The sequence below is a fragment of the Haemaphysalis longicornis genome, unplaced genomic scaffold, assembly GCF_048455015.1.
Source record: "Haemaphysalis longicornis isolate Haplotype H1 unplaced genomic scaffold, Haemaphysalis longicornis Haplotype H1 scaffold_4, whole genome shotgun sequence".
Taxonomy (NCBI): Eukaryota; Metazoa; Arthropoda; class Arachnida; order Ixodida; family Ixodidae; genus Haemaphysalis; species Haemaphysalis longicornis.
The window spans coordinates 37003140-37028725 of record NW_027526361.1 but is presented as its reverse complement, the minus strand read 5'-3'; the positions used below and the strand labels follow the sequence as shown (position 1 = coordinate 37028725).

The 25586-nt window shown below is 47.2% G+C and overlaps 1 protein-coding gene and 1 non-coding gene across 2 annotated transcripts in view; both read right to left on the bottom strand.

Annotated features, from left to right (window-relative positions):
- LOC144178507 (aldo-keto reductase family 1 member B1-like) overlaps nt 1-20313 on the bottom strand; it is a 20818-nt gene extending 505 nt beyond the window's left edge. Inside the window, exons 1-8 of the mRNA XM_077706422.1 lie at nt 20015-20313; nt 16806-16973; nt 10006-10122; nt 9828-9905; nt 9006-9122; nt 5712-5818; nt 3761-3842; nt 2225-2308 (exon numbers count right to left, since the gene is read on the bottom strand). Of these exons, the coding sequence (XP_077562548.1) occupies nt 2225-2308; nt 3761-3842; nt 5712-5818; nt 9006-9122; nt 9828-9905; nt 10006-10122; nt 16806-16973; nt 20015-20086 (825 nt within the window). The 5' untranslated portion in view covers nt 20087-20313. The remainder of the gene's footprint in view (nt 1-2224; nt 2309-3760; nt 3843-5711; nt 5819-9005; nt 9123-9827; nt 9906-10005; nt 10123-16805; nt 16974-20014) is intronic.
- A 4871-nt stretch (nt 20314-25184) lies between these two features.
- Nucleotides 25185-25257, bottom strand: Trnat-cgu (transfer RNA threonine (anticodon CGU)). The gene has a single exon. It is a non-coding gene; the product is annotated as a tRNA-Thr (tRNA).
- Nucleotides 25258-25586: the final 329 nt, after the last annotated feature.

Here is a 25586-nt window from a genome sequence, read left to right as displayed (position 1 = left end):
TTTTACTTGCCTCATTGCGAGGCAAAAGTTTGAAAAAGTTATCGGCCTAAGACATTTCAAAATGTGTAGCAATGCCTGAAAACAACGACACATCTCGAAACTGGATGACGAAAGAGCGGCTTGGACGTTGGCCATAAGCGCCGCGAAAGAGTGCCTCGCTAGGACGTCTTGCGCAACGCATTCGAGGCATTTTTTCTTACTGACAGCGTTATGTCGTTCTTTGCTTTTCGCAGAGGAGGCTTTTTGGAAAAACCTAATGCCGGTAAGAACGACGCCACTTAATTCCTAAATTTATCTCATTTCTTATTACCTAACAGCCTTAGCGTTAAAGAAGAACGGTGCAAATAGTATAGCTAAACGCTACCTTTTTAAACGAACGTAATTTAAAATGAAACATTTTAGAATATTCAAATATCGCTTTGGCTGCAAATGCTTGAAGCGAGTACATTATGCAAGCGTTCATACATCAAATGAAGTCGATCACATCCGCGCAATACAGGGACGTCAGCGGAGTCTAGAGTAGCCCTTTGGCGGAGGGGTATCAGTGTGGTCTGGATACCATGAGCAGGTAGAGGAGGGGTGAGAGAGAAAAAAAATGGCCGCGTATCTGCTCCTTTTGTTGCAAATGCTGACGAAAGACGGCAGTCGACTGGCGCCCCCTGCCAAGTAAATGCCTCTCTTCTCTTTTCCGCTCACCTCTTACGCTGTTCCTCTCCCCCTCTCGCTCCTCCCAAGACAAACACGCCAGAGGCTTGCTGAAGTCAATTTAAATTTACCGCGTTCTACTGGTACAGGCCACGTACCTCGATGCCAGCGCTGCCGTACGGCGGAGACGCGCGTCAATCGAGGCACCCTACAACAACGTTTATAGAACCACGTTGCCATGCTCCACGTGCGCTCCAAGCGGAACGTGGAACCCAGCCAGTGGAAGCTTTCGTTACTGTTGCCGTTTGATTTCTTAAAATTCCACCAGGAGCTATAGTGGCGCGGCCAACAGCAGGCGACAATTTTCTGCAGTTGATGTAGTAGTTCATTTGATATCGCAAAAAAACAAGCATCCATGAATTTTTTTAAATAAAGGAACACTGCAAATATTACTTATGTATTTATTTGCTCCCTCAAATTTGCGTAATGTCTTGTTCTTGTTCGACAATGTTGACAAGTATGAACATTGACACCGGACTTAGGCGTTTAGGTTTGGCTGTGGGTATATAAGACTATTGTGCAGATTCACTTTCACTTTGGCTGGGCGGCTGAATCGAGTCACAGACAGACGGATAGAAATACAGACGGACCAAAATTTCTGCGTTTAAGTAGCCGAAGAAAGACTATCGTCTTTAAAAGAGGGGCGTCACCTCCCTCATGGATCCCCCCAGCTTCTCGAAATCTCGTGCGATAACCGCGAAGGACTGGTGCGCTTGTATAACGTTGCACGTGTTAAAGACGATAGTCTTTCTTGGGCTGCGTAAACGCGCAAATTTTGGTCTGTCTGTATGTCTGTCTGTAACTCGATTCAGCCACCCGGGCAAAGTGAAACAGATGCTGCACAATAGGTTTATATGCCCACAGCCAAAGTTTAACATCTAAGTCCGGTGGCAATGTTCATACTTGTCAACATTTTTGAACAAGAACAGGAGATTACGCAAGTGTGAGGCATCAAATCAATGCACAAGTAATGTTAGCAGTGTTCCTTTATACAAAAATTCAAAGATGCTTGATTTTTGCGATAGCAAATGAAATACTACATTCATTGCTGAAAAAAAATTAATTCTGTCACCTGCTGTCGCCAGCGCCACTACAGCTTCTGGTGTCATCTTAAGAAATCAAACGGCAACAGTTACGAAAGGTTCTACTAGATAGGTTCTGCGTTCTGCTTGGAACGCACGTGGAAAAGGGCAACGTGGTTCTATAAAAGTTGAAGTAAGGCGCCTTGGTACACGCGCGTCTCCGCCGTACGGAAGCGCTAGCTTGGCGCTGGCATCGAGGCACCCGGCCTGGAGCAGTGGAACGCGGTAAATTTAAATTGACTTGAGTAAACCTCCAGTGTGTTTACCTTGGGAGGAGCGCGACGGGAGAGGAACAGCGTGAAAGCTGAGCGGGAAAGCGAAGGGCGGCATTTACTTGGCAAATGTCGACGATAGACTATCGTCTTTTGTCGCCATTTGCAACGAAAAGAGGAGATACGTCGCAATTTTTTTCCAACAATGATGGTCATTGGACGCACCTTGAAGTTCTCAGCGATCCGTGCCTTGTTGGTGCTCTTGGGAATAGTGATGAGGCCACGGTCGATCGGGTAGCGGATGAGAACCTGAAGAAAATTAAATTCGCAGGACAGCTTCGTTAAGTGGAATTCGCAATATTTTGCAGGAATTCCCGAGTAAGAATTGTAGGGTAATGAGTGAGAATTCTCTCTAGCCATTCATCTCCGAACATAAACATCATCGTATCCAACATGTCCTCCTCCCTGCTGCAGGATTTCTTACGTTGCTCATTTACTGTCATCACGCTTCACTGCTACGCATGAAATTAATGTGAGAAAGCAAAATTACTGTATAGTAGGCTGGACTGATGGGCTGTCTGGAGAGATATACAGCCATTCTCAAGCGAAGTTTCTCAAACCACGGTAAGGCGACGCAAAAAAGTCGAGCGGCTCAGCAAGCGAGGCCGTTCGCACCTCACGGCACGCCTGCAAGTCAATAGGTGCCTTCAGTGCTTTCCCGAAAACACCGCCTTTATTCTGTGCAGACATTAATAAGCGCTTTGTCCCTGAAACAGCAGGAAACTTGGTGAGCGTATTACACTATCTGCCACTCTCTTCTAGCTCCTGGCTATATGTACAGTCGTTGTCAAAATTCAAAAGCGCATTGCGAGGCTGAAACGCCTGATGTGCAGAAAGCTGGAGAAAACACGCTTCTATTTCATTGTCATCACATAATTTGGTCACGGTTAAACGTTAGGCTTTAGCGTTCAACTCTGTGGCCCAGAATCCTTTAACGTGGACTAGGGAATCTTGACAAATACTGCACGTTAGATACGCATATCACCCAGGCCGCGTGCTTCGATTTCGCATGACGGCGGATACAGGCCCTGCAAACATTTTCGTGTTATGGTGAGAAATTTCTTGTGGTAGCGTTATAGCAACGGTAATATGAAATTGCGGAACGGGCGTATCCCAAGCCGACATATGTGCAGTAAGAAACCTGTACAACACTATACTGGCGTAAACTTTGCCGGTTCTTTGTTCCTCCAACCTGTTTTTTTTTTAATTGAGCGCCGAATTAAAAAATCCTGGGCCATCTCTACTAACGTGAAACCTGGGCAGGGGCGAAGCGCGAAGTGTGTAAGTGTATTCTTGGCGCCGTGGCGTTTTTTTTTTTTTTTTTTTTTTTTTGCAAACAGAGATGAAACCGTTGGGTAGTACAGGTATACAGCTTTGCTGGAAAGTCTCTTGTCTTTGAAGCACGAAATGCTCCAGCGCGAGGCGTAAACGAGCGTCTCGGTGTTTTTTTAGTACGCGTTACGTTCTAGCGAGAGGCGTAAACGAGTAGCGTAATCTAGTACCGTGACTACATGAGACGACGATTACGACGACGACAGGAGACGCCAACAGCCCCAGCCCCTAAGGGGCTTCACCCCTAAAACGACACCTTCAATAGAGCGCTGGCGATTTCGGTAACTCCTGCCGAAGTTGCTCAAAACCCAGACCATAAAGGCGAGGAGGTGATTTTGTGCCGTCGATAACAGTGTAGGTGAACCAAACCTGAGCCGGTGTGACGCCATGCTTGGCAGCAATCGCCTTCACGGTTTCATCTTGCGTCATCGTCTTCTCTCCTTTGGGAGCCCTGAAAAGGTGTGACGCGTTAAATGCTGCTGAAAAGTACGTTACTTGTGCGGATACTATGTAGGCCCAACCCAGGCTCGTGCCCCTCGTTTATGAATGCGACAGAAGGCGACAGTAGCGCGTCGCATTTCCGAGCGCATCACGTTATGCGATGCGCTAGCGTTTACTTGTACCGCATTACCCCTGGCGCGATGGTGGGGCCATACATTGTCGCACATCGAAGGGAAACCAGCGTTTCTGGCATTTTCGGTGCTTGCGGCGCGACTTGTTCCCGTTTTTTTTTTCTCGAGTCGCATGGTTTGGCGTCTCACACCCGATTAAGATGTGCTTATCCGCGGCCAGGTAGAGAAGTAGAAGGCCAAGCGGAATAGGCATAGTCTGAGCTAGTTTGCACGTACATCCGCTCTTCAGCGGTCAACTCACAAGTACAACGCCGGACAACAAAAATGCGGCAAACGCAGAGCTTACACTACCAACTGGGGTTTACCTCCCGCCCTCCCCTCTCGGGACCCCTTATACAACTCCTAAGCACGTAGTCACGGCGCTGCGGTGCGCAGAAAGAGCTTTTCTATTTCTTTGAGCAAAACGACGCTGACGCAAGCAGTGACGTTTCCTTCAATTTCAAGCGGATTTCAATGGCGCATTGCGCAAAAACAGAAACACGCTCGCGCGCGAAATTACTGAAACAATGGAACGTTTTTCTTTTCAATATTTGAAGAAAAAGTCACTGCTTGCGTCAGCACAGCGTCGGTTGCGCTCACGGAAAAAAACTGCTTTCCGCCCCTGCAGCGTCATGGCCTAGGAGTTGTATAAATGGTCCAGAGAAGACGGGGGGGGGGGGGGGGGGGGGGGTAAATCTTAGCTGCCAGTGTCAGCGCTTTGTGTCGTCGCTTTTTTGTTGTCACGTGTTGTATGTGTAGGCTGACCCGTAAAGAAGTGCATTCGAAGGCCATATTCCAGGAGCTCTGAGAGAATTGTTTGACAAGCCATGCAGCCTATCACGTTGGCTGGTTATTCAGCCGATGGTAAAAGAAGGGATGTTTTAGTGTGTCGATGCCAGAACCCGCTGAATTCTGCGTTATTGTCTCACATTTGCAGCGTGATTTGCAATAAGCCCGTAACAGCCAGCACAACTTAAATTAGACCAAGAGGGCACCGCGCTGCACACCTCAACATCTAGACCTAGTTCCAATGCATACGCCTTCCGAAATAACCCCTGGAGCAAGCTATAAAAATTTTGCTAACACTGAGTTGTATATTATGCAACACACGCAGCTGACCATTTCGCTTTCTTTTCAAATACGCGAATTGTGTCTGCTGTTTTATGTTCTGTTCGTTTCGATTTTCTAAAACAACTGTTTTTGTTGTTCGTTTCGTGCTTTCTTTATGCGGCCCCTCTCGGTTCTGTGACTAAGGCGTGACACTTATTAAACACGAGTCCAAGGGTTCGATTTAGTTGGAACGTTACGCGGTGCACAGAAATGTTGCCAACACGATGCATGAGCTGAGTACGCAGGTTGCTGACACATATAAAAAAGTCGGCAGAGATACTTCATACGGCATACGTGCATGGGAATGCGATAGTCGAGCAACGGCGCCAGAGCACCATCGTGCTCCTCCAATGAGCAGTTACCGCCGCTGAGGTCGCGTGACTTTTGGTACCATCTGTGTTGACGCCGCAGACGAGGACGGCCACTTTTTGCATTTGTTTACCGCGTTTTATGAAGCATACAAGGCTGTCGCCTTAAAAAAAGAAGTTACCGCTGCCAAAAAAAAAAAAAAATCGGTCGGTCTGGATTCCTCTCACCACCTTTTTTAGTGGCTTTCTAGACTGTGCTGTGAGAATGTGTCTCGAGGCACTTTCGCTTACCAAGGTCGGTCCGGTGAGCCCAGGGGACTGTACGCGGTGACTTTTATCTGGAGACCTTCGCAGAAGGCGATGAGCTTCTCCTGGGTTAGGTACGGATGGCATTCGATCTGCAGAAAAATATCAACATTCCTGCTGTCATGGTTTTGTGTAACACCGAAAACAACACCAATGACGTTTGCTTACAATTGCGCCTACCGTTGCTTTCACAGCAACGGTGACCAACACATCGGTAGCATGAAGGAACACGTGCGACTGCACGGGATGAAGCGATAACTGGCGTTTGTCAGAGTCACGTGATCTTGTGTGCCTTATCCCGCGCTTTGTCAGCCATAAGACATAGCTCGGTTTTCTTGTGCCATGAAAGCAGAAAACATCGGTCTTGATAACACTATGTCAAATTATTCCTTTTTACTGCGCAGCAGTATACCTCTCCATTCCAAGGGTTCTTTTGTGACCGTTGCCGTCAACAGAAAACTCCCGCGAACAAATAAAATAAATTACTGGCACCGCCAGGAATGGAACCTGGACCCGAATAGAGTTACGGAGCAACAGCACGTCGTCTTACCGACTCAGCCACGCACATACGTGGAGACAGGGGACAGACGGTGCACTCAACGAGCACAGCGGCGGGTCTACATCCGACGCTCATTCAAAGCGCTCGTGTGAAGTGCAAACCGCATAATGTATGATAACGGCGTTGAGGTGGTTCGGAGGAGGAGGAGGAGGAAATAGCGGCGAACTGAACAGCGTCTAGAGAGGGGGAGGGCGAGAAGGGCGCTTTATTGCGGCGACGCATGAAACAAGAGTGAGGGGGAGGCAGTGAGAGAGATGACGCCATAGCCGCGCGTGCGGCCCTCCTCCTCACCGTTCTCCAGACGCTCCTCCCCGCTTTCTTTCTGCCGTCATTGCTGCGTTCGGTCGTCTCTGGTTCCATTCTTTGCAGCGCCACGTGTGTGGATCTCTTTGTAGCGCCACGTGTGTGAAGTGACGTCGCATGGGTAATCCTTGTGGGTGTCGTTTACAGCCTCGCATTCAGCCACCTTCACAGCGTGGATTGGAGCCAATTTTTTTGAAGAGCGAACAACGACCTAGCATGCTAGTCTTCTAGTCATTCTATTCAATCGAGCATTTGCCCGAATGGTATTATATTGTAAGTGATAGGCCAGTTATGAATCTTAATGCTTAGCTCGAATCACTACGAAGCCACAATCAAGCCAGAAGCTACGTGGCTGACGCCGCTAACCACTCCCGTTAACGGCTACCGTAGTTTCTCACCAATCGAGTAAAGAAAATGTCAATGCGCGTTGCTGGATGACCAGGCATGCACAGTTCGCGGGAAAGTTTGAGGTCTGGTTTAGGGCAGGAGGCCCAAAAATACCACCGGTACCTCGCATCCCGGCTGTTCGCTGTACGTGGGGGCCTAGTTAAAACATTAACAGCCGGCGGAAAGAACTCCCCCCCCCCTCCACACACACACACACATTCTTATTTTTTTAAATGTTAGCTGAAAGAGTCATTCCGTGTGATGATGTGCATACTTAAGGGTACCAGGCCTCCACATTCGATGCAAAGTTGTGCCTCCTGAAGCCGCACGCTACGTTAGTTCGCGCCGCGGCCGCACCCATTCACACAAAGGGTGCATTTCTCACGACCCTGGAGGAGGATTTTTTTCCCTCCCCCCACGGAAGTATGCAATTCATTGCCAGGAAGTGTGCGTTCCATTCCATCAAGTATATTTTTGGCAGCACTTGACAAGGACTAGTCTTGGAGGCGAAAACCAAAAACGTCTGTGTGTACGAGATTTCGGCGCACGTTAAAGATCCCCAGGTGGTCAAAATTAATCCAGAGCCCTCTACTACGGCGCGCCTCATCGCATGCGTTGCGTCGGTGCTTTAAACCAAAAAAAAAAAAAGACAAGGACTAGTCTATGCCTTGTTCAATAATCTTAGTATATTTTACGTTCTTTTCCATAGGTGTAAAAACGTGTGCGCGCGGTATACTTGTGTTTGGTGTCTATAAATCACACATAGTTGTATATATTTCGTAATATGTATACATGTGATCTCGATCTTCCTATGTTTTCTTTTACTATCGTGCCCATTCCGCGTCCTGCTCTGCCTGTGGGGGAAATTGTTTGCTTTGTTTTCATCAAATTGCTATATTCCAGTTTTCTGAATCGACATTCTGCAGCTACCTCGCTATAGCACCAAATGGGCTGCAGTATGTTCAAACAAACAAACAAACAAACAAACAAACAAACAAACAAACAAACAAACAAACAAACAAACAAACAAACAAACAAACAAACAAACAAACAAACAAACAAACAAACAAACAAACAAACAAACAAACAAACAAACAAACAAACAAACAAACAAACAAACAAACAAACAAACAAACAAACAAACAAACAAACAAACAAACAAACAAACAAACAAACAAACAAACAAACAAACAAACAAACAAACAAACAAACAAACAAACAAACAAACAAACAAACAAACAAACAAACAAACAAACAAACAAACAAACAAACAAACAAACAAACAAACAAACAAACAAACAAACAAACAAACAAACAAACAAACAAACAAACAAACAAACAAACAAACAAACAAACAAACAAACAAACAAACAAACAAACAAACAAACAAACAAACAAACAAACAAACAAACAAACAAACAAACAAACAAACAAACAAACAAACAAACAAACAAACAAACAAACAAACAAACAAACAAACAAACAAACAAACAAACAAACAAACAAACAAACAAACAAACAAACAAACAAACAAACAAACAAACAAACAAACAAACAAACAAACAAACAAACAAACAAACAAACAAACAAACAAACAAACAAACAAACAAACAAACAAACAAACAAACAAACAAACAAACAAACAAACAAACAAACAAACAAACAAACAAACAAACAAACAAACAAACAAACAAACAAACAAACAAACAAACAAACAAACAATTACTCAAATGCAGCATGTCGCATACAGTTACCGTTTCACTCCTAGAACAAACAACGCGGGAATATTTGCAGGGTACGCTAGAGGATTTCTGCTCGTTGGCAACCCGTTACAAAAAAAAAAAAAAGCAGCGGTAAAACGCAGCTCACGAAAATGCAGCGGCAGCCTCTCAACCTTTCCAATACCTCCGCTGCCACCGACGATAAGCTGTAAAGTGTATAGCCGCTAAAGATGCATGCACCCCTGCAAGGCTAGCGAAAAACAACAACAAAAACAACAACAACAAAACAGATCAAAGAGACAAACTTGCCTGATTCATGACAGGCTTAACGACGCACGACTTGACGAGGCGGCTGATCTGTTCCGAGTTGAAGTTGGACACGCCGATGGAGCGCACCCAGCCCTTTTTCTTGCACTCTTCCATGCCCTGCGCCGAGACGATTGGAGGGAGTCGCCCGTCAACCACGGTAGCTCACCGATAGAGAAACACTCAACTCGTCGGCGAGCACAATTTATTTCATGACAAAATTTGCGAATAAATTCGCACTCAAGGCTTCCCAAGTTGCGGACCTTCGTTGTACTAGCAGTCACGCCCGCCGCAAGTGCTGATAGGCACCAGTTTCCGGTACGTGTAGAGCCGTAGGTTGTGTCTATTCGGGATAATTAGCTTTCTTGTGTGCGCGACTTAATCTAGGAAAACAAATCAGAAGTTCCTAGCAGTGGCAAGTGATAATGGATCATTTGCTACCAACTAAGTTAGGCGGTTTCTGTAAATTTGTTATTCCTACTTCAGAAAGCCTCGTAAGAAGTCGGGCACTTAGGAAGGAGATCATGGCGGTGCTAAGGTATTTTCTTCACCCCATCAGCCCACCAAACGTAATATAAAACTCGAGGCAGTGGTAAAAAAAACATGTTAAGCCAGGAATGCCAGTTAAATGTTCTCACCTAAGCACCTACTCGTGCCACTGAGCACAGCAGGCGTTAGGCTAAGGGATTAGTCTGAATAATAAAATAAGCGAATCGACAGCTGCTTGCCGTTTTAACAAAGGGAGCAGCTGCATTGTGAACTCTACAAATCAATAAAACGCATACGGATCGCTTCAGGTCGAGGCGCGGCTTTTCTGAAACCTACCTGCCAGGTTTCCAAGTAATCAATGTCGGCGAGCTCGACGTGGCCATTCTCGTTCTTCGGGAACAGGTCTCCACCTTCCTGCGCGTTTTTATTATCGCAGCGACACAAAAATGAATGTTTAATCATCACGGACGCCTTTTGAACGAAAGTAATATTTGGTGTCATTTTTTTTTATTACCTTGTACGCTTGAGGCCAATGCACCAAGTAGAGGTCAATGTACGACACTCCAAGAGCCTTCATACTCCGCGTGCAACATTCCAGAACTGCGTTCTTACTGTGAAATGAATTCCAGCACTGGAAAAAAAAAAGACAACACGCACGCACAAATGAAAAACTAAATACGTTTTACTAAATACGAATGCTGCCGGAAGTGCAGAGCAGTGATTCGCCATAATGGGCCGTAGAGCCGTTATTCGCTCCCTGCTACCACGCAATGCATTTCAAATTTCCCGCCTTCGCAGTGCTCGCGCGCACCCTGCCTGAAACTGCGCCAGCGCGAGGTTTGCTCTTTTTGCGCTTGCTTTAATTGCGTATTCTGGAGCTGTTTTGCGTCATTTTGTACGTGTAATTTTTTAAAGACGATAGTCTTTCTTGGGCTACTTAAACACATAAATTTTGGTCTGTCTGTCTGTCTGTCCGTCTGTCTGTCTGTGACTCGATTCAGCCACCCGGCCAAAGTAAAATTGATATTGCGCAATAGTCTTATATACTCACAGCCACATGTAAATGTCTAAGCCCGGTTTATATGTTCATACTTGTCAACTTTGTTGAACAAGAACAAGACATTACGCAAATATAAAACAGGAAATTAGTACACAAGGGATATTTACAGTGTTCCTTTATTAAAAATTTCATGGATGCTTGGTTTTTCGATAGCAAATGATATTCTACATCTACTGCAGAAAAGCGTCGTCTCCTGGCGGCATATCAAAAATCACGCGGCAACAGCAACGAAAGGTTCCACGTTCCACTAGCTAGGTTCCACGTTCTGCTTGGAACGCACGTGGAGCAACCTTCTAGTCGGCCGCCTCCATTCACGCGCGTCTCCGCCGTACTGCAGCGCTGGCATCGAGGAACACGGCCTGCAGCACTGGAACGCGGTAAATTCAAATCGCCTTGCGCAAACCTTTAGTGTGTTTACCTTGGAATGAGCGCGACGGTACAGGAACAGCATGAGAGGTGAGCGGGAAAGCAAAGGGAGGCATTTCCTTGGCAAATATGTCTACAAAGACTATCGTCTTTTGACGACATTTGCAACGAAAGGAGCAGATACGCGGCCAATTTTTCTTGTGCGGCTGGAGCCTTTCTGCGGCCTTTCGAACGCGGCATTTTTTTTTTCGCTTACTATCGGAAAAACCAACCGACCGAGCGTTCCTAACTAAATGAACGCGGGGGCTGCCGGTTATATACACGGATTTTGCCTGAAATGTACCTGCAGTTTTCCACTGCAGTTTCCCACTGATCAGAACGAAGTAGAGACAAATGTACCTGCAGTTTTCTTTGCGCTAAACTACGGGGAGATGTATGACAAGCGCCAGCGGTTCACGAGGTTCAAACAGTTATGGCTATTCAAACCGCGTGGTTTTCGAAGCCTCAGCATGACTCCCTGACGCCAGTACAGAAGGCTCTACTTGGGTCCCTTATCTCGCTGCACCGCCTGATTCCAGCAGTCGCATCGACCGTTAGCGAGCTAAGACGACAAGGCGAGCCCATAAAGTTCTCTACACTTAAATACAAATGCGGTCGGTATTTTTAACATTGTTGTTGTGTACGCAGAAATATGAAAAAAGTCCCCCGCATTTCCCCGAGGGGGAGAATGTGAAAGTGCGAATGCACGGTTGTCGGCCCGCTTGCGGCGCTTGCGCTCGGCACCCGCAGCCCACCGCCTCGCCGCCTTCTCTTCCATCTCTTCCATCGGGTTTGTAGTATCACGTGTACACCACGCAGTTATCAAGCCGCTATAACGCCGCTGAGTCGCCAACGCAACGCCGCTGACGACGTAGTTTGAATGCGTTAAAGATATAAGGAGCGTTCCTAACTCTGAAATCAGCGTGGCTTCCGTGGCTTAGTCGGTAGAGCGTCGCGCTGCGGCCGCAACGTCCTCGGATCGAAACTGGGCGCCGGATGCTGTTATTTTGTTATATAGTGTAGTGGCCTGGCTGGTGCGCCGAGAGAGGGTGTTGCGAGCTGGGAGAGTAGGTGAGGGGGGAGAGGAGGCGCTACGCGAGCGCCCTCACGCGTCGGAAATCCGGCGCCGTTGCTAGGCACGCTAGCTAGCTCCGTTGCTAGGCTGCGGACGGACGGACGGCGGTGGACGCGTGATTCAGGGTCGCTTAAGGAGTGCATTCGCACTTAATAGTTCCTCAAAGATGGGTGCCATTACCTGAACTTTGCACTTTGGTAAAACACGTTACGCAAAAAAAAAAAAAATCAAATTTTGTGGGTTTTAATTAACGCGACGAGGTTACACCTCAGCCACGAGGCGCGCCGTAGTAAAGGGCTCCGGATTAACTTTGACCCGCTCGGGTTCTTTAACGTGCGCCAAGATCTCAACGCGCAGGACTTTTCGCTTCCCGCCTGCATCAGAACAGTAGCCACTGCGACCGGGAGTCGAACCCGCGTCCTGCTTACGTAAAGCTTCCGTTGAAAAAACAAAGTGTACGGTGCAACGGAATCGCGCTGACCAGCACAACAATCGTATAAATTCGTATATCATCAAACGATGACAAGTACGACAATTTCATTTCAGTGGGAAAAAAACTGACACACAACGCGAATAGTTGCGAAACCATTCCGTCAAGTTCCGGAAACAGCCAGCTCATTGACACCGATACTAGTTATTGCTACACTCGGTGAAAAAAAAAAAAAAAAAAACAGCGTCGAAAATTAGCGCGCTTCCGAGCCCGCAAGAATATAGAAAATTGCGAAAGCTCCGGTCAATAACAGTTTATTTATTAAGAGCTCTTAGGCACGCCGCGGCAGCTCAGCGAGTGAGCAGTGTTGCTCCTGAACACGGGGCCCCCGTTCGATTTTCGCGACAGCTGTTTTTATGATGGAGCTCAAAAACCAAACCTTCCGAGTGACCTCATTCTCGGAGCGCGTTGAAGAGCCTCGAGGTGCTCTACATTATTTCACACCCGTGTAGCTTCGGCAAGTTAAACTCCCTTTTGACGAGTTACGCATCCTGTGACCTTTAGATTACAAGACTGCAATTGTGTGGTAGCGAGGGGAGGGGCTGCCACGGTTCATACGACTTAGTGCTACTGAACAACCGTATTGGTGACGTCGTGTGACATCTGCTACGTCGTGTGACATCTGCTAGGTAGCAGATGTCACACGACGTCACCAATATGGTTGTTCAGTACCACGGTTCAGTCGTATGAACCGTGGCAGCCCCTCCCCTCGCTGACTACCACAAGCATGAACAGGGGGAATCCGGCGAATCCTTCGTGTACAACGTAATTGCTCGGGTGACGCCCGGCAGGCAGCACAGGATCCTCAGGGTCGTATACTATTGGCTTTGCCTGGGGGCCGTCATCTTTGCAAGCATGGTGACAGAACAATTTTTATTTCCGTCTGATGTGTACCTGGCTACAGTTAAACACATGTCTACGCTTACGTCACGAGGTTTACGTCATAGTCAACCTAAAGAACAAGCAGGGTTCCGTAAAGGCTATTCAACAATAGACCATATTCACACGATCAATCAGGTGATAGAGAAGTGCGCTGAGTATACTGAACCCCTATATATAGCCTTCATAGATTATCAGAAAGCATTTGACTCGGTCGAAACCTCAGCAGTCATTCAGGCATTACGGAACCAGGAAGTAGATGTGCATTATGTAAGAATACTAGAGGCTATCTACAATGGGTCCACAGCTACCATCACCCTCCATAAGGAGAGCAGTATAATACATATAAGAAAGGGCGTCAGAGAAGGACACACAATCTCTCCATTGTTATTCACAGCATGTTTACAAGAAGTATTCAGAACGTTGGATTGGGAACAGGTGGGAGTAAGGGTTAATGGAGAATACCTCAGTAACCTCAGATTTGCTGAAGGCGTTGCCTTAACTCGGGGGACGAATTACAAAGCATGCTTTCCGCACTGGACAAACAGAGTAGAACCGTGGGCCTGAAAATTAATATGCAGAAAACCAAAGTAATGATCAATAACACAGCGGTTTGAGATAGGTGGCGAGGCAGTAGAAGTGGTAAGCGAATATATCTACTTACGCCACGTTGTGACCCCGGATCCCAACCATGAGGAAGAGATAATTAGAAGGATAAGAATGGGGTGGAGTGAATTTGGCAGGCATTCAGCAGCCTACCATTGTGCCTGAAGAAAAAAGTGTATGGCAGCTGCATCTTACCGGTACTCACCTACGGGGCAGATACTTGGGGGCTCACTAAGATGGTTCAACTTCAATTGAGGACGACTCATCGAGCAATGGAGCGGAAGATGATAGGTGTAACATTAAGGGACAAGAAGAGATCGGAGTGGGTCAGGGAACAAACGCGTGTTAAGGACATACTAGTAGAAATTAAGAAGAAGAAATGGACGTGGGCAGGGCATGTTATGCGCAGGCAAAATAACCGTTGGTCAGTATGGGGGTAACAGAGTGGATCCCTAGAGAAGGAAGGCGTGGAAGGGGGCGGCAGAACGTTACATGGGCAGAGGAGATCAAGAAATTTGCGGGGATAAATTGGTCGCAGTTAGCACAGGACCGGGATATTTTTAGATTAATGGGAGAGGCCTTTGCCCTGCAGTGGGCCTGGGTAGGGTGATGATGATGATGATGATGACGACGTCACGAGGCGTATTCATGGGAGGTTGTGGCCAATACTACACCAGGGTGGCCAATCGTGCTCTGGTGAGGGAGTGCGTTGCCTGCAATGGTAGACGGGATTAGGCCGCACCTCAAGCCTCCTTCTGCAATGCCAACAACAGGCGTTTTTTTTTATCCGGTGGGAATCGTGCGGCACCGGGATTCGAACCACGGTCCTTCTGCACGCGAGGCGGACGCTCTACCTCGGTGACACCGCTGCACCGCGGTAGAGATAATTAGAAGGATAAGATGGGGTGGAGTGCATTCGGCGGGTATTCTCAGATAATACAACCTACCAATTGTTCCTAAAAAAGAAAGTGTGACAGATGCCTCTTACCGGTACTCACCTACGAGGCAGAAACTTGGAGGCTCATTAGGAGGGTTCAACTTAAATTGAGGACGACTCAGCAAGCAATGGAACGGAAGATGATAGGTGTAACATTAAGGGACAAGAAGAGAGAGGAGTGGATTAGGGAACAAACCCGTGTTAAGGGCATATTAGTAGAAATTAAGAAGACATGGGTGTGGGCGAAGCATGTAATGCCAGGGCAAGATAACCGTTGGTCATTAAGGGTAACCGAGTGGATCCCTAGAGAAGGCAAGCGTGGCAGGGGGCGGCAGAAAGTTAGATGGGCTGATGAGATCAAGAAGTTTGCGGGAATACATTCGCCACAGTTAGCATGGGACCGGCATAATTGGAGATTTATGGGAGAGGCCTTTTCCCTGCAGTGGGCGTAGATAGGCGGATAATGATGACGTCACGAAGATCCTCCAACTCAAATTCTTTTCCCCTCGCTATACCTTGCGTTGTGACGTAGCGGCTTGAACCATAAGCATAAGCTGCTTTAAAAATATATCCTGCCTATGGGTGGAGCATAGTATTCTAATTGTCTCTCCGTGCTTTCCCGCTCTTCCGGATGACAAGTCAGTTTTGAATGGCTTCGCAAATCTCGCGTCGAGACAAGTTTTTTCGCTATTTTTATTTCCTCGTGCCTACATGATACGTTAAATTCCGCTGCAACGTTTTGAAAATGAACTTAAAGAAGCCAGTCATGCACTCCATGTGGAGCTGCTTCGTGAGACAGAACAGCAGCCACGTCACGTCTGGGATTGGCTTCCGCCTTCTATGTATCCTTCCACACTTTGGCTCGAGGTTATTGTGTACAACACGCAGCGAAAAAAATTTGAGGACGACGCTTAATGAAACGCGATAGCATTACTGGGCCTCGTTCGCATCGTATTATCATTCGCTTGTCATGTACTTGAGTCACATAATGGCGTAATTGTCGTGATACCACACCCTTTGTTTGTACGGCACTCGCGAGCGCTGAATTCTTTCCGCTTTTGCTCGCACGCCATCGATTGGGGCAGCGCCTAACGGTGCCGTAGGTTCCTGCGCGCGCCGCAAAGTGGCGCTACGGAATTTTTCTTTCACGCCGATTTTTCGCTTACGGTCAACGCTGCCGACGACGCTGGCCTTTTTGCAACACGGGGCCATTAACATCACGCGTTAAAACGAAACGTATCGTGTCGGTAGGGCCAGCCACGGCTGCGGTGAGAGGCACGCGTACTGTACCGATTTTTACTCGGCTTATATATTCACCGCAGTCAACAAATTCCGCGTTTGGAGCGTATCATTTGCGTGAGTCTATTATCGTTTACAGCCGTGAAGCTTGATGTTACTTTCGGACTCTCGCGTGCCTGCAAAATGTGCGCAGATTTGCGCGCAGATAGAAGGAAAGAGCGCACATTAATTATGGCGCGCGTGTGCCTAAAATTGTGCGCTTAAGCACATAACAAAAGCGCGCATAACGCAAAGGGTTTTCTATATTTCCACGCTGGAAACTGGGAACTTTACTGTACTGCTCCTCCCTTCCGGCCTTCGTACGTCTGACCCCAAACCTTCTATTACGCTCCCCTATTCACATATCAAGCACGTAAGTACTGCATTACTGGGAATATCCATCCGGACCATTTAGAACTACACTGAGGTTGAATTTAAGTGCGGTACCTCGTTACCGGAGTTAGGAGTTCAACAATTACCATCCATCTCGATGGGGCAGATGACGATCGGGGAGGCAGTGTACGGATGAATTCTCACAGTTGATAAAAAGGAAGGGGGGGTAGTAATGAGTCTTGCGCAGTCACCTTGGTGGTGATGAAGAGCTCCTCCCTGGTGACGAGGCCGTCCTTGATGGCGTGTGCGATGGCCTGGCCAACCTCGACCTCGTTGAGGTAGACAAGCGCGCAGTCGATGTGACGGTAGCCGGTACGGATCGCCTCGATCACGGCTTCGTACACTTGGGATGGCGCCGACTGCGGATTGAAGAAAGGGCACACCTTTTGCTCGTCTAACCGTTCGTGACGGGTGACCAACGTTGATAAGCGTGACAAACATTGCGCTGTTTCATCTCATTACGTTTATTGAACAACCCACACGGCAACTCCAAAGGAAATAGTATATAGGGGGTTACTGCTATGCTACTATGACCGCGGAATTGGAATTTTTTTTCGAACGCGCTGAATTTTTGTAGTTCACAACATCGACACAGAGTTACAAATTATGAACCAAAATTGAAAACCATGTGCATCTATTAACAGTCGGGTCACAAGAGAAGCAAGAAATAAGGGGAATATGGGCAAACGCTATGGTGTTTTCACGAGAGGTCGGACAGGCGTGTCCAGTCGACATCTTTCATTTTTGACGAAAACATTTTTGACGAAAACTTTATATATACAGTAGACTCTCGATAAACGGAACTTCAAGAGAGAGAAAAAATTAGTCCCATTTAACAGGAGTTCCACTTTATGTGCATACACACTCTAAATAGCAAACCGTACACACTCTAAAATAGACTTCCCAAAATACGTTACCTTGCTGCAGTACAGGGCTTTTTTTAATAGTAAGCGTCTTGACCTCAAACTAAAATTAGAACGAAGATTGAACAAGGATAGAATAATAATAATAAAAAATTGCAACTACCTAGCTTGTTTAGATTCCCAGGAAAAAAAGCCCCACATTTGGGCAATTCTGAATTTCTTTCCAATTTGGAAATTTTTATTAAAAGGGATTCGCTGTGCAAGCCAAAGAAGAATACGTTAAATAATTTTAGAGTATGCAAAGTCTTTGGATAAAAAGAACTAGGGCGATACCTGCAGTAGTGTTTGTTTTACAGCGGTAATAGTTTCTAATTTTCCGCGAGCCACTCAACGCGCCAGTGACCCGAGCCGGCTTTGCGAATTTTTTTGAGGAAAAGAAATTTTTTTTCCCGCAAAAAACCGAACATATGTTTTCCCCTGTGCACAAGGAGCTATATATAAAATTTTCGTCATATAAAATTTCAGGGGTGTCGACCGGACCCGCCTGTCCCGATCTCATCTCGCAAGCTATTTTTTCTCCGAGCGACCACTTCTTCAACTTTGTTACACTGACACCTTTAAAGGAGTACTGACACGAAATTTTTATGTTACGTTTTTTTCGCTGCTATGCGTGCCTACCAGCCCACTAATCATAGAATGACAGATTAGACGGTCGAGCGCAGCGTAAACATTCATTTACGGCGTCGTTTATTCGTGCCAGTTTCGGTTTCGACAAAAAAACGCCGAGCGGCCGCCATGACAGCATGTATGACATGGCGTCACCATTCTTGCCGTATCGCTGCCTCTCTGGAAGCGCGTGCGAGCGCACGCGCGCGCCCAGACCGGCCGAGGTCTTCGCCGTCCCCACAGGCCCGGGTAGCATGACGTCAGTCCCAAAACCATGACGTGCACACACGCCCGAGCAGCGCGCGCCAACCACAGCCAGCGCGTCGGCTTCGTCACGAGAGCCCCGACGTCGGCAGTTTGGGGCACGTAGCAGATGATGTCACGTCGGCCCGCTCTGGGCTTTCTCGTGCGGGCGAAGATTAAAATGGATTTTAAATATGTTTCGCTGAACGGTTGCTGTTCAAACTTGCTGGGAGATATCTCCTGATAAAAAGGAAGCGTTTTACATAGTTATCTCAGCTTTGAAATTTCGTGTCAGTACTCCTTTAAGGGCGGCTTCTACACTGTCGTGAAAATCGAACGACAAGGTTGTCACTTAGTACCTGAAGCACTACGATGTTTTTACAAGGCTTTTGGTTCCAAGAGTTACGATCAGCTGCACATCAGACGCCGGCTTCGCGATACTTCTCTGTGAGACACACATGGTGCGAATACAGAGTGATTTTACCACACTACAGTCTAGTCACATTAAAGATACTGTCTTTCTTGTAAATCACAACACTGTCACTGCCCCACATAATAACATGCAGCGCGTACAAATGGGAAATCGCAGCCGTGAACGTGCCCGATACCAGCAGCGACTACATGGGAAGCATTCCGCGGCTGCTTTCAAACCGTGCGTTCGGGCGTTCAGTGGCGCCCCTACAGGCACGCTTGGTGCGCTTACGGCATGGAGGAAAGAATACTCCTCCATGGCTTACGGTCTCCTCAGTGACACGGCGAGGGAGCGGCCAATAGGAAGAACCCGTGAAGGGCGCAATGTTTTGAATCAGGCGTTAAATGCACCAGTTATTGGTGGCTTGATTTATCCAAGCATTGAGTTTTCAACTACTCTGTAGGTTAATTGTTGCGTCTAACGCGCAAAATACCTATTTGGTGTAACCGCCATAATCTGCAAGGTAACGTGCAATTACATGGATATCCAGCGTCACAGTGACTTTTTTTATTGTTTGCATGGCGCCTGCAAATGTATTGCCGTAAGTGAAGCGTTTTTATCACCCTTTAGGGAATTCAGTCTTCACAAACAAGAACAGCACGGAAATTTATGCCCAACGTATTTTACAACAGCTCTTGCGAACATGCTGACGAAGGCGCAAAGGAATTTCTTTTTCTGTCTTTGGCGGCATATTTAGCAGGCAATCTTCACAAAGTGAAACAAACTAGTCCGGCTGAAGACCGTCGTACGGTATATACGAGTAAAAATTAACAATCCGTCTTATTTTGACTTGCGGTTTTACGGCGACAGAACAACGACGACGGGAATAAAGCAAGCAGAAAGACGATCGCTTATCCCCGCCGTGACTTTTCTGTCGCCGTAAAAGAGTACGTCAAATGAGAATAGAATACCAGCTAGCCCAAAATGAAGTCCTTGTGAGTATTGTTGTTAAGAACGCAGCCGCGCATCAGAGAATATCGCCACGTCTTCGAAGACATAACGCTGCGTTCGAATAAAAAAAAAAAAGCGCGCGAGCGCCTCGGAGACCGCGTGGAACGCCGTGCAGAGCAAGGCCCAGCCGGCGTGCCGGCAACGGGCAGGAATCGTTCAAACGCTTCCGGGGAGAGACGGGTCGAAAATGTGCTCTAGCTCTCACCTTCCAGGTTCCAAGGCCGAGCGCGGGGACCTTATTTCCGTCAGCCAGCTCCACCATTGGGCACTTCGCCATGGTCAGCCCTTCTGCCTCTTCGGCTTGCGTTTCTCAGCGGCACTAAGCAAAAGAACAACGGAACCTGTGAGAACAGCACGAGCTCGTGCCCGAAGCCGCGTGCAGGAGCACGTTCAAGGCCGAGTGAGGAAAATGAGAGAGTAACGGCGGCAACAGTGACGTTTATATGCTCGCCGAAAAAAGGGAAGGTGATCCCCGCGATTCAAAGCCGGGAACGGTGCCAGACGCGTGGATCCGATTCACGCATGCGCGGTTAAGGCACGCCGACTGCGGGCTGCGTGATGACGCAGCTGGGGATTACGTCACGATCGAATCGAGCAACGGGGGCGCTCTTTCTCGTTTTGTTTTTATTTGTGTTGTTTCAAGAGCTTCCGGCTCGAGCGCGGTACATTTGAATGGGGTCGATGCGATCTACACGTGGAAGGCGTTCGTTGGCGGAGCTGTGTGGTAGGCTGTTCTCTAAATAATGCTACAAGTTTGGGTTGAGAAGAAAAAGAGGTCAGCGGCAAAAAATTACTCCCATATTTCGGGCTTCAGAGAGAGAGAGGGAGAGAGAGAGAGTATTTTGTAAAAGCAATCCACTTGACGGAGTCCCAATGCCGGTTACTAACAAGCAACCGGGGCTACTATACACATTTTAGAGAGAAAATCGCCAGTAGTGGTAGTATGTTTTTACTGTTAGGTCCGCAATAATTTGGTGAGAGGAAAAGATATTTGTTTTTGCAGCAGGTGACGCCAATTAAAAGAAGAGCTCGCTGCTTTAAGCGTTAGCTCAATGAAATTACTTGATACAGACAGACAGACAGACAGACAGACAGACAGACAGACAGACAGACAGACAGACAGACAGACAGACAGACAGACAGACAGACAGACAGACAGACAAACAGACAGAACCACTTTATTTGGCCACAGCTGGGGCGATTAGGCCGGCGACGTCTTCTCCGTCGTCATTCGGGCAGCAGGGCCCCTTTTGGGCAGGGGTCCGGTGCCTTCGGCCAAGCGGGCCAGGTAAATTACTTGATGAAATTATTTGGGGATATACTCATGGTTATGTAAGTAACCTTCATATGTTCCTGCTAAGTTAAAGTTATAAAGGCTGTGTACTGAAGTCAAATGCAGTGGACTCAAGGTTTTCTTTTTTTTTTTGTACGCGGATTCGCTTTACCCTAGCGAAATATCGTATTGCCTTTTTTGGAGCTCGTGCATTCTATTCAGGTTTGTTGTTGTGGCGTTACGTCACATGAGAAGGTAGTAGTTTAGGTCAGACATAAATAACGAATCATAAACATGTATTATAACCGCAGGCGGCAGAAGAAAAAATATTTTAGCAAATATTCCTACATTTCTACATATGAGCGTAATTGTATTGTTTACATGGTCATTCGAAGGCATATTGTTGTGAAAAAGGTATTTTACACCTAGTATTATTACAAAATAATCTGTATAATTTCATTAACTGCAGTAGCATTTGCTTTGGGGGTGTATATGATTGTCTGGGAGAGGAGGAAGAGAGGGAGGAGGTAGCCTTTATTGTGGTAGGAAGAGTCTGCGTCAAGTGGTGGCAGTGGGAGAAAAAAAGGGGGGGGGGGGTTGTAGCTTGGGACATCTTATAAAGAGAATAATGCCTGTGCTACGCGGCAACTTGAAATGGACAATGGAACTCTGGCCCACGAGTGCACCCCATTTATTTACAATGGGACACTCGATAGACATTTAGTTCAACGGCCTTCGGAAGACCTTTGAAACGGCCGCGTAGCACAAGTGTAACTTTTGTTTCCTTAGTGTTAATTTTTATGGACGTTGCCGCACTCCAAGTATGTAACTATCTTTTGTTTATGTCAGATCCAAAGATTCTGTACTGAAAAGAGAAACAACAGCGTGGTATCGCCTGCGTATATGACGGACTGCTCATTAGAGCTAATTGTAGTAAAATCGATAATACCAATTTGTATATCAAAATGATTCTAATGGGTTGCCTTGGGCGACACCTGCATACAACTGCCGACAATATTATGAAGCTGCCCTATTGAAACTAGTTGCGTACGATTTTGTAAATAAAGTTTTATTCAAGCCTACCGAACTCTTAATACGCCTTAAATTCCACGTTTTAATGCAAAAGCATTCGATGCCTTACAAAATACAGACGCGGCATTCGGCGTCGGCGTGACATAAATACGGTTTGATAAATGGCCGACAACGCCAGCTGAGCAACAGGAAAGAAAATCAAGTGAATCTGGGATACGACCTCGGGCCCTACAGAACGCAAGTTTCGCACTCGTCTCCGGCGTCATCGCTGGGTCTTTTTGCCCCTCTTTATTACATGGTAATCATGCGAATTTATGCCGCGCTTAAAATGCGCACTCTATAAGCACTCTAAAATAGGCCTCCTGCGCTGTAGTTTTGGCGACATGCAGCGCCTCTAGTGGCCGACGGCTCTGGGTAGTACAAAAGCAGACGACCCTCGCCGCCCTCCATGTGTTTTCAATTACAAGCCAGAGTGAAAGTTGGCTGTACTTAGTTTAATCGCTTTGTGGCGCGTTTAAATGACTGCATACTGTATGAAATAGCCCTTAAAGTAGTTGCAGAGGGTAAATAAAGTAATATCCGCTAAAACAAGCCGATTTATCGGCTTTCTTTTGGACGAGCTGTCGCGGATCGCGGCGTTGGACAGTATCGCCAGGTAGGGTGGTCTAACTTCCTGACGACCATTACCGTTCTTTTTTCTTGCGTGCGGTCGACAAAGGAAAGTTCACGAGTAGCATAAACATGGAACGCTGCTGGTAACTGCAAAAGGTTGCTTCAGCGGAAGCGTGCAAGCGAACGCAAGAATTGCGCAGCCGACTCAGCTGACACTGCTGGCCTGGCACCGACTTGAAAACGAGTGGAAATTTTGTTTTAAGTGCAATGCACTTCTTAAGCGACCCTGAACCTGCGTCCACCGGCGATGTCCGCGCACGTGGAGATGGGCGCGCGCAGCCTGGCCGCTGACATGGCACAAACCCACGTGGGGGATTGGACAGGAATCTCCTCGTCTTCCTTGGCAACGGGGGGAGATGGGCGCGCGCTGCCTGGCCGCTGACATGGCACATACCCACGTGGGGGATTGGCCAAGAATCGGGCGTGAGAAGGGCTAATGCACCTGCTTAAAGGAGTACTGACACGAAATTTCAAAGCTGAGATCCGCTCTAGCAATCAAGTACAACGACAACACAAATAGGTGTCTGTGAATAAATGCATCTTTCTTTCTTTGTAGTTGTGTGTGTGTGTGTGATCTCTCTTTCGCGAACATTACCGAACCGCGCCAATTCAACTCGTGCATTCGCACTTTCACATTCTTCCCCTCGGGGAAATGCGGGGAATTTTTTTGTATTTTCGCAAATTAAATGATTCTTGAGTAACGTTTTACGCCGCACGATTTTACGAACGGCAGGGTACATGTATACTAGCGAGTATGTGAGGCAATAGCGTCAAATAACCAAATTAACCGCTATTAAAGGACGCAAAACAAGCACCAAATCGCCCGCCCGCTGCCTGCAAAGATGTGTACTTCTATATTTGCATAACATAACAGCCGCATACACGGCGCGCGGCCCTGAATATTTACATACGATCATCACTGACTCTGTTGGTTGAACGCCGACACGCCAGTTTTATCCTCAAATGTAGTTAGGCAGCGAGACAAGAACAGAGAATTGGTCGCTTCCAGTTGAATTGTCCCCCATCTTCACACTTCACTAGATTATCGTCAAATTTTATTGGCAATTCACTTTTTCTTTCTCTTTTTTTTTTTTTTTTTTGCGTTCAAAGCCCCCTCCCCCTCCCACCCGATTTGCCTTCCAGCCCTCCGCCGTGTCGGCTGCATGCAACTCGGCCCTACAATTCAAAACGTTGCTGATAATCATTCTAGGCTATTAAGTGCGAAATGGGAATATATAATGCAAGAGCGTAATTAAGTAAAGTGAGAGCAAACAAGGAAAGCGAGCGACCTCTCAGTTCGCCCGACCACCTTGTTTTATCGCCACTAATTTCGGAATCGCAAAACAGATTTCATGCTTCTGGCGCTCGCTGCATTTTTTCACTAAGACACGCAACAAAACGGCAAGCTAACGCTGCACCATGTATTCGTAACGGCGACGCAAACGAGCGCTGTTTAATAAAAGTGCACGCATAGTGCGTAGGTACGCAAAAGAGCGGCGCACCGCAGCAGGCGAGCCAGCGGTCCGCCGGACTCGCTGGCTTTTTAAAGCGCGATCACCGATTACGTCCCTCTTATTTTTTGATCGGCTGTTGTTGAAAAGTCCTTGTCACCTAGAGTATTAGTTTAAACTAGAAGTTTCACTTCAAATGGTCAGTGAACCTGCGAGTGGGAGAGCGCCGTCACCGTCCCGGCACTTTCGTCGGCGCTGTAAACGTATTTAGCGCTGCAAAGCTTTTTCCGCTAATGCCAAGTTGATCGCCGGAAGAGATCGGACTCGTCGGGGATGGGCTGGTGACCATGTCGCAAAACAATCGGGAACATCGAGCTCATTTTGCTTCTGTCAACACGTGATCCTATGGGACCCGCGGAACTTGGTACTACCCGGAAGTACTGCCCGGAAGCCGCTTGCGCAGCGCCCCCAGGGCTGCGCAACAGCTACAGTTCACATGGGGTACAACATAATCATTTTATTTCTCTTGATCACGTGAACTATGGGGGCCATGGAGGAAAGAAATGGGCGGGGCTGTTCTCCACTTTCCCGGGTATTTATGGTATTTTTGTTCCTGCGCTTGGGGGCGGTAGCCAGCGCCACTCGGACTACTCGGGGTGAAGGGGACCTTCTTTTTAACCCCCGGGCCGTGACTTAAGTGTGTACGACATGTCGAGAGTGGTCGACGAGCGTTGAACCCTCTTAAGCTACCTATGGCACTAAGACTGCCAGAACAGAGGCCCTCGCTATGCATGTAGCGAATCAGAATGGGAAATGAGGGGCTCGTTGAATTAAGACAGAAATTAGGGTTGGCAGACAAGAATGCCTCGGAAAGAAAAGGGGAGAATGCGGTAGGTCGTTGAAACAGATGAATTTTGAAAGACAGAAAAGAAGTGGAGCAAAAAATGCCCGCTGGGTGGGATCCGAACCCACGACCTCCAGAATACGCGTCTGGTGCGATGACCACTACGCTACCGGCGGGGCTGTTTCCCCTCTACTTTCTCTGGTATTTATGTTATGTATTTATATTTATGTTTCTCTGGTGTATATATTGCAAGGCTCGGACACGGGGGCTTCGAGGATGCGTGTAATGACGACGCAGCCTCGCCGGGAAGCCGTGGCAAAAAGGCGAAGCTGGTGAAGGCGCGACGATGATAGATGAAGAAGACGGTGTTGTGCTCGCATGTGACATACTGATGATGAGTTGCTAGGTGGGATGGACCACTCCAGTAACAGTTATTTAGCAACGATGACGCCTGTGCTCACAATATATATATATATATATAAATATATATATATATATATATATA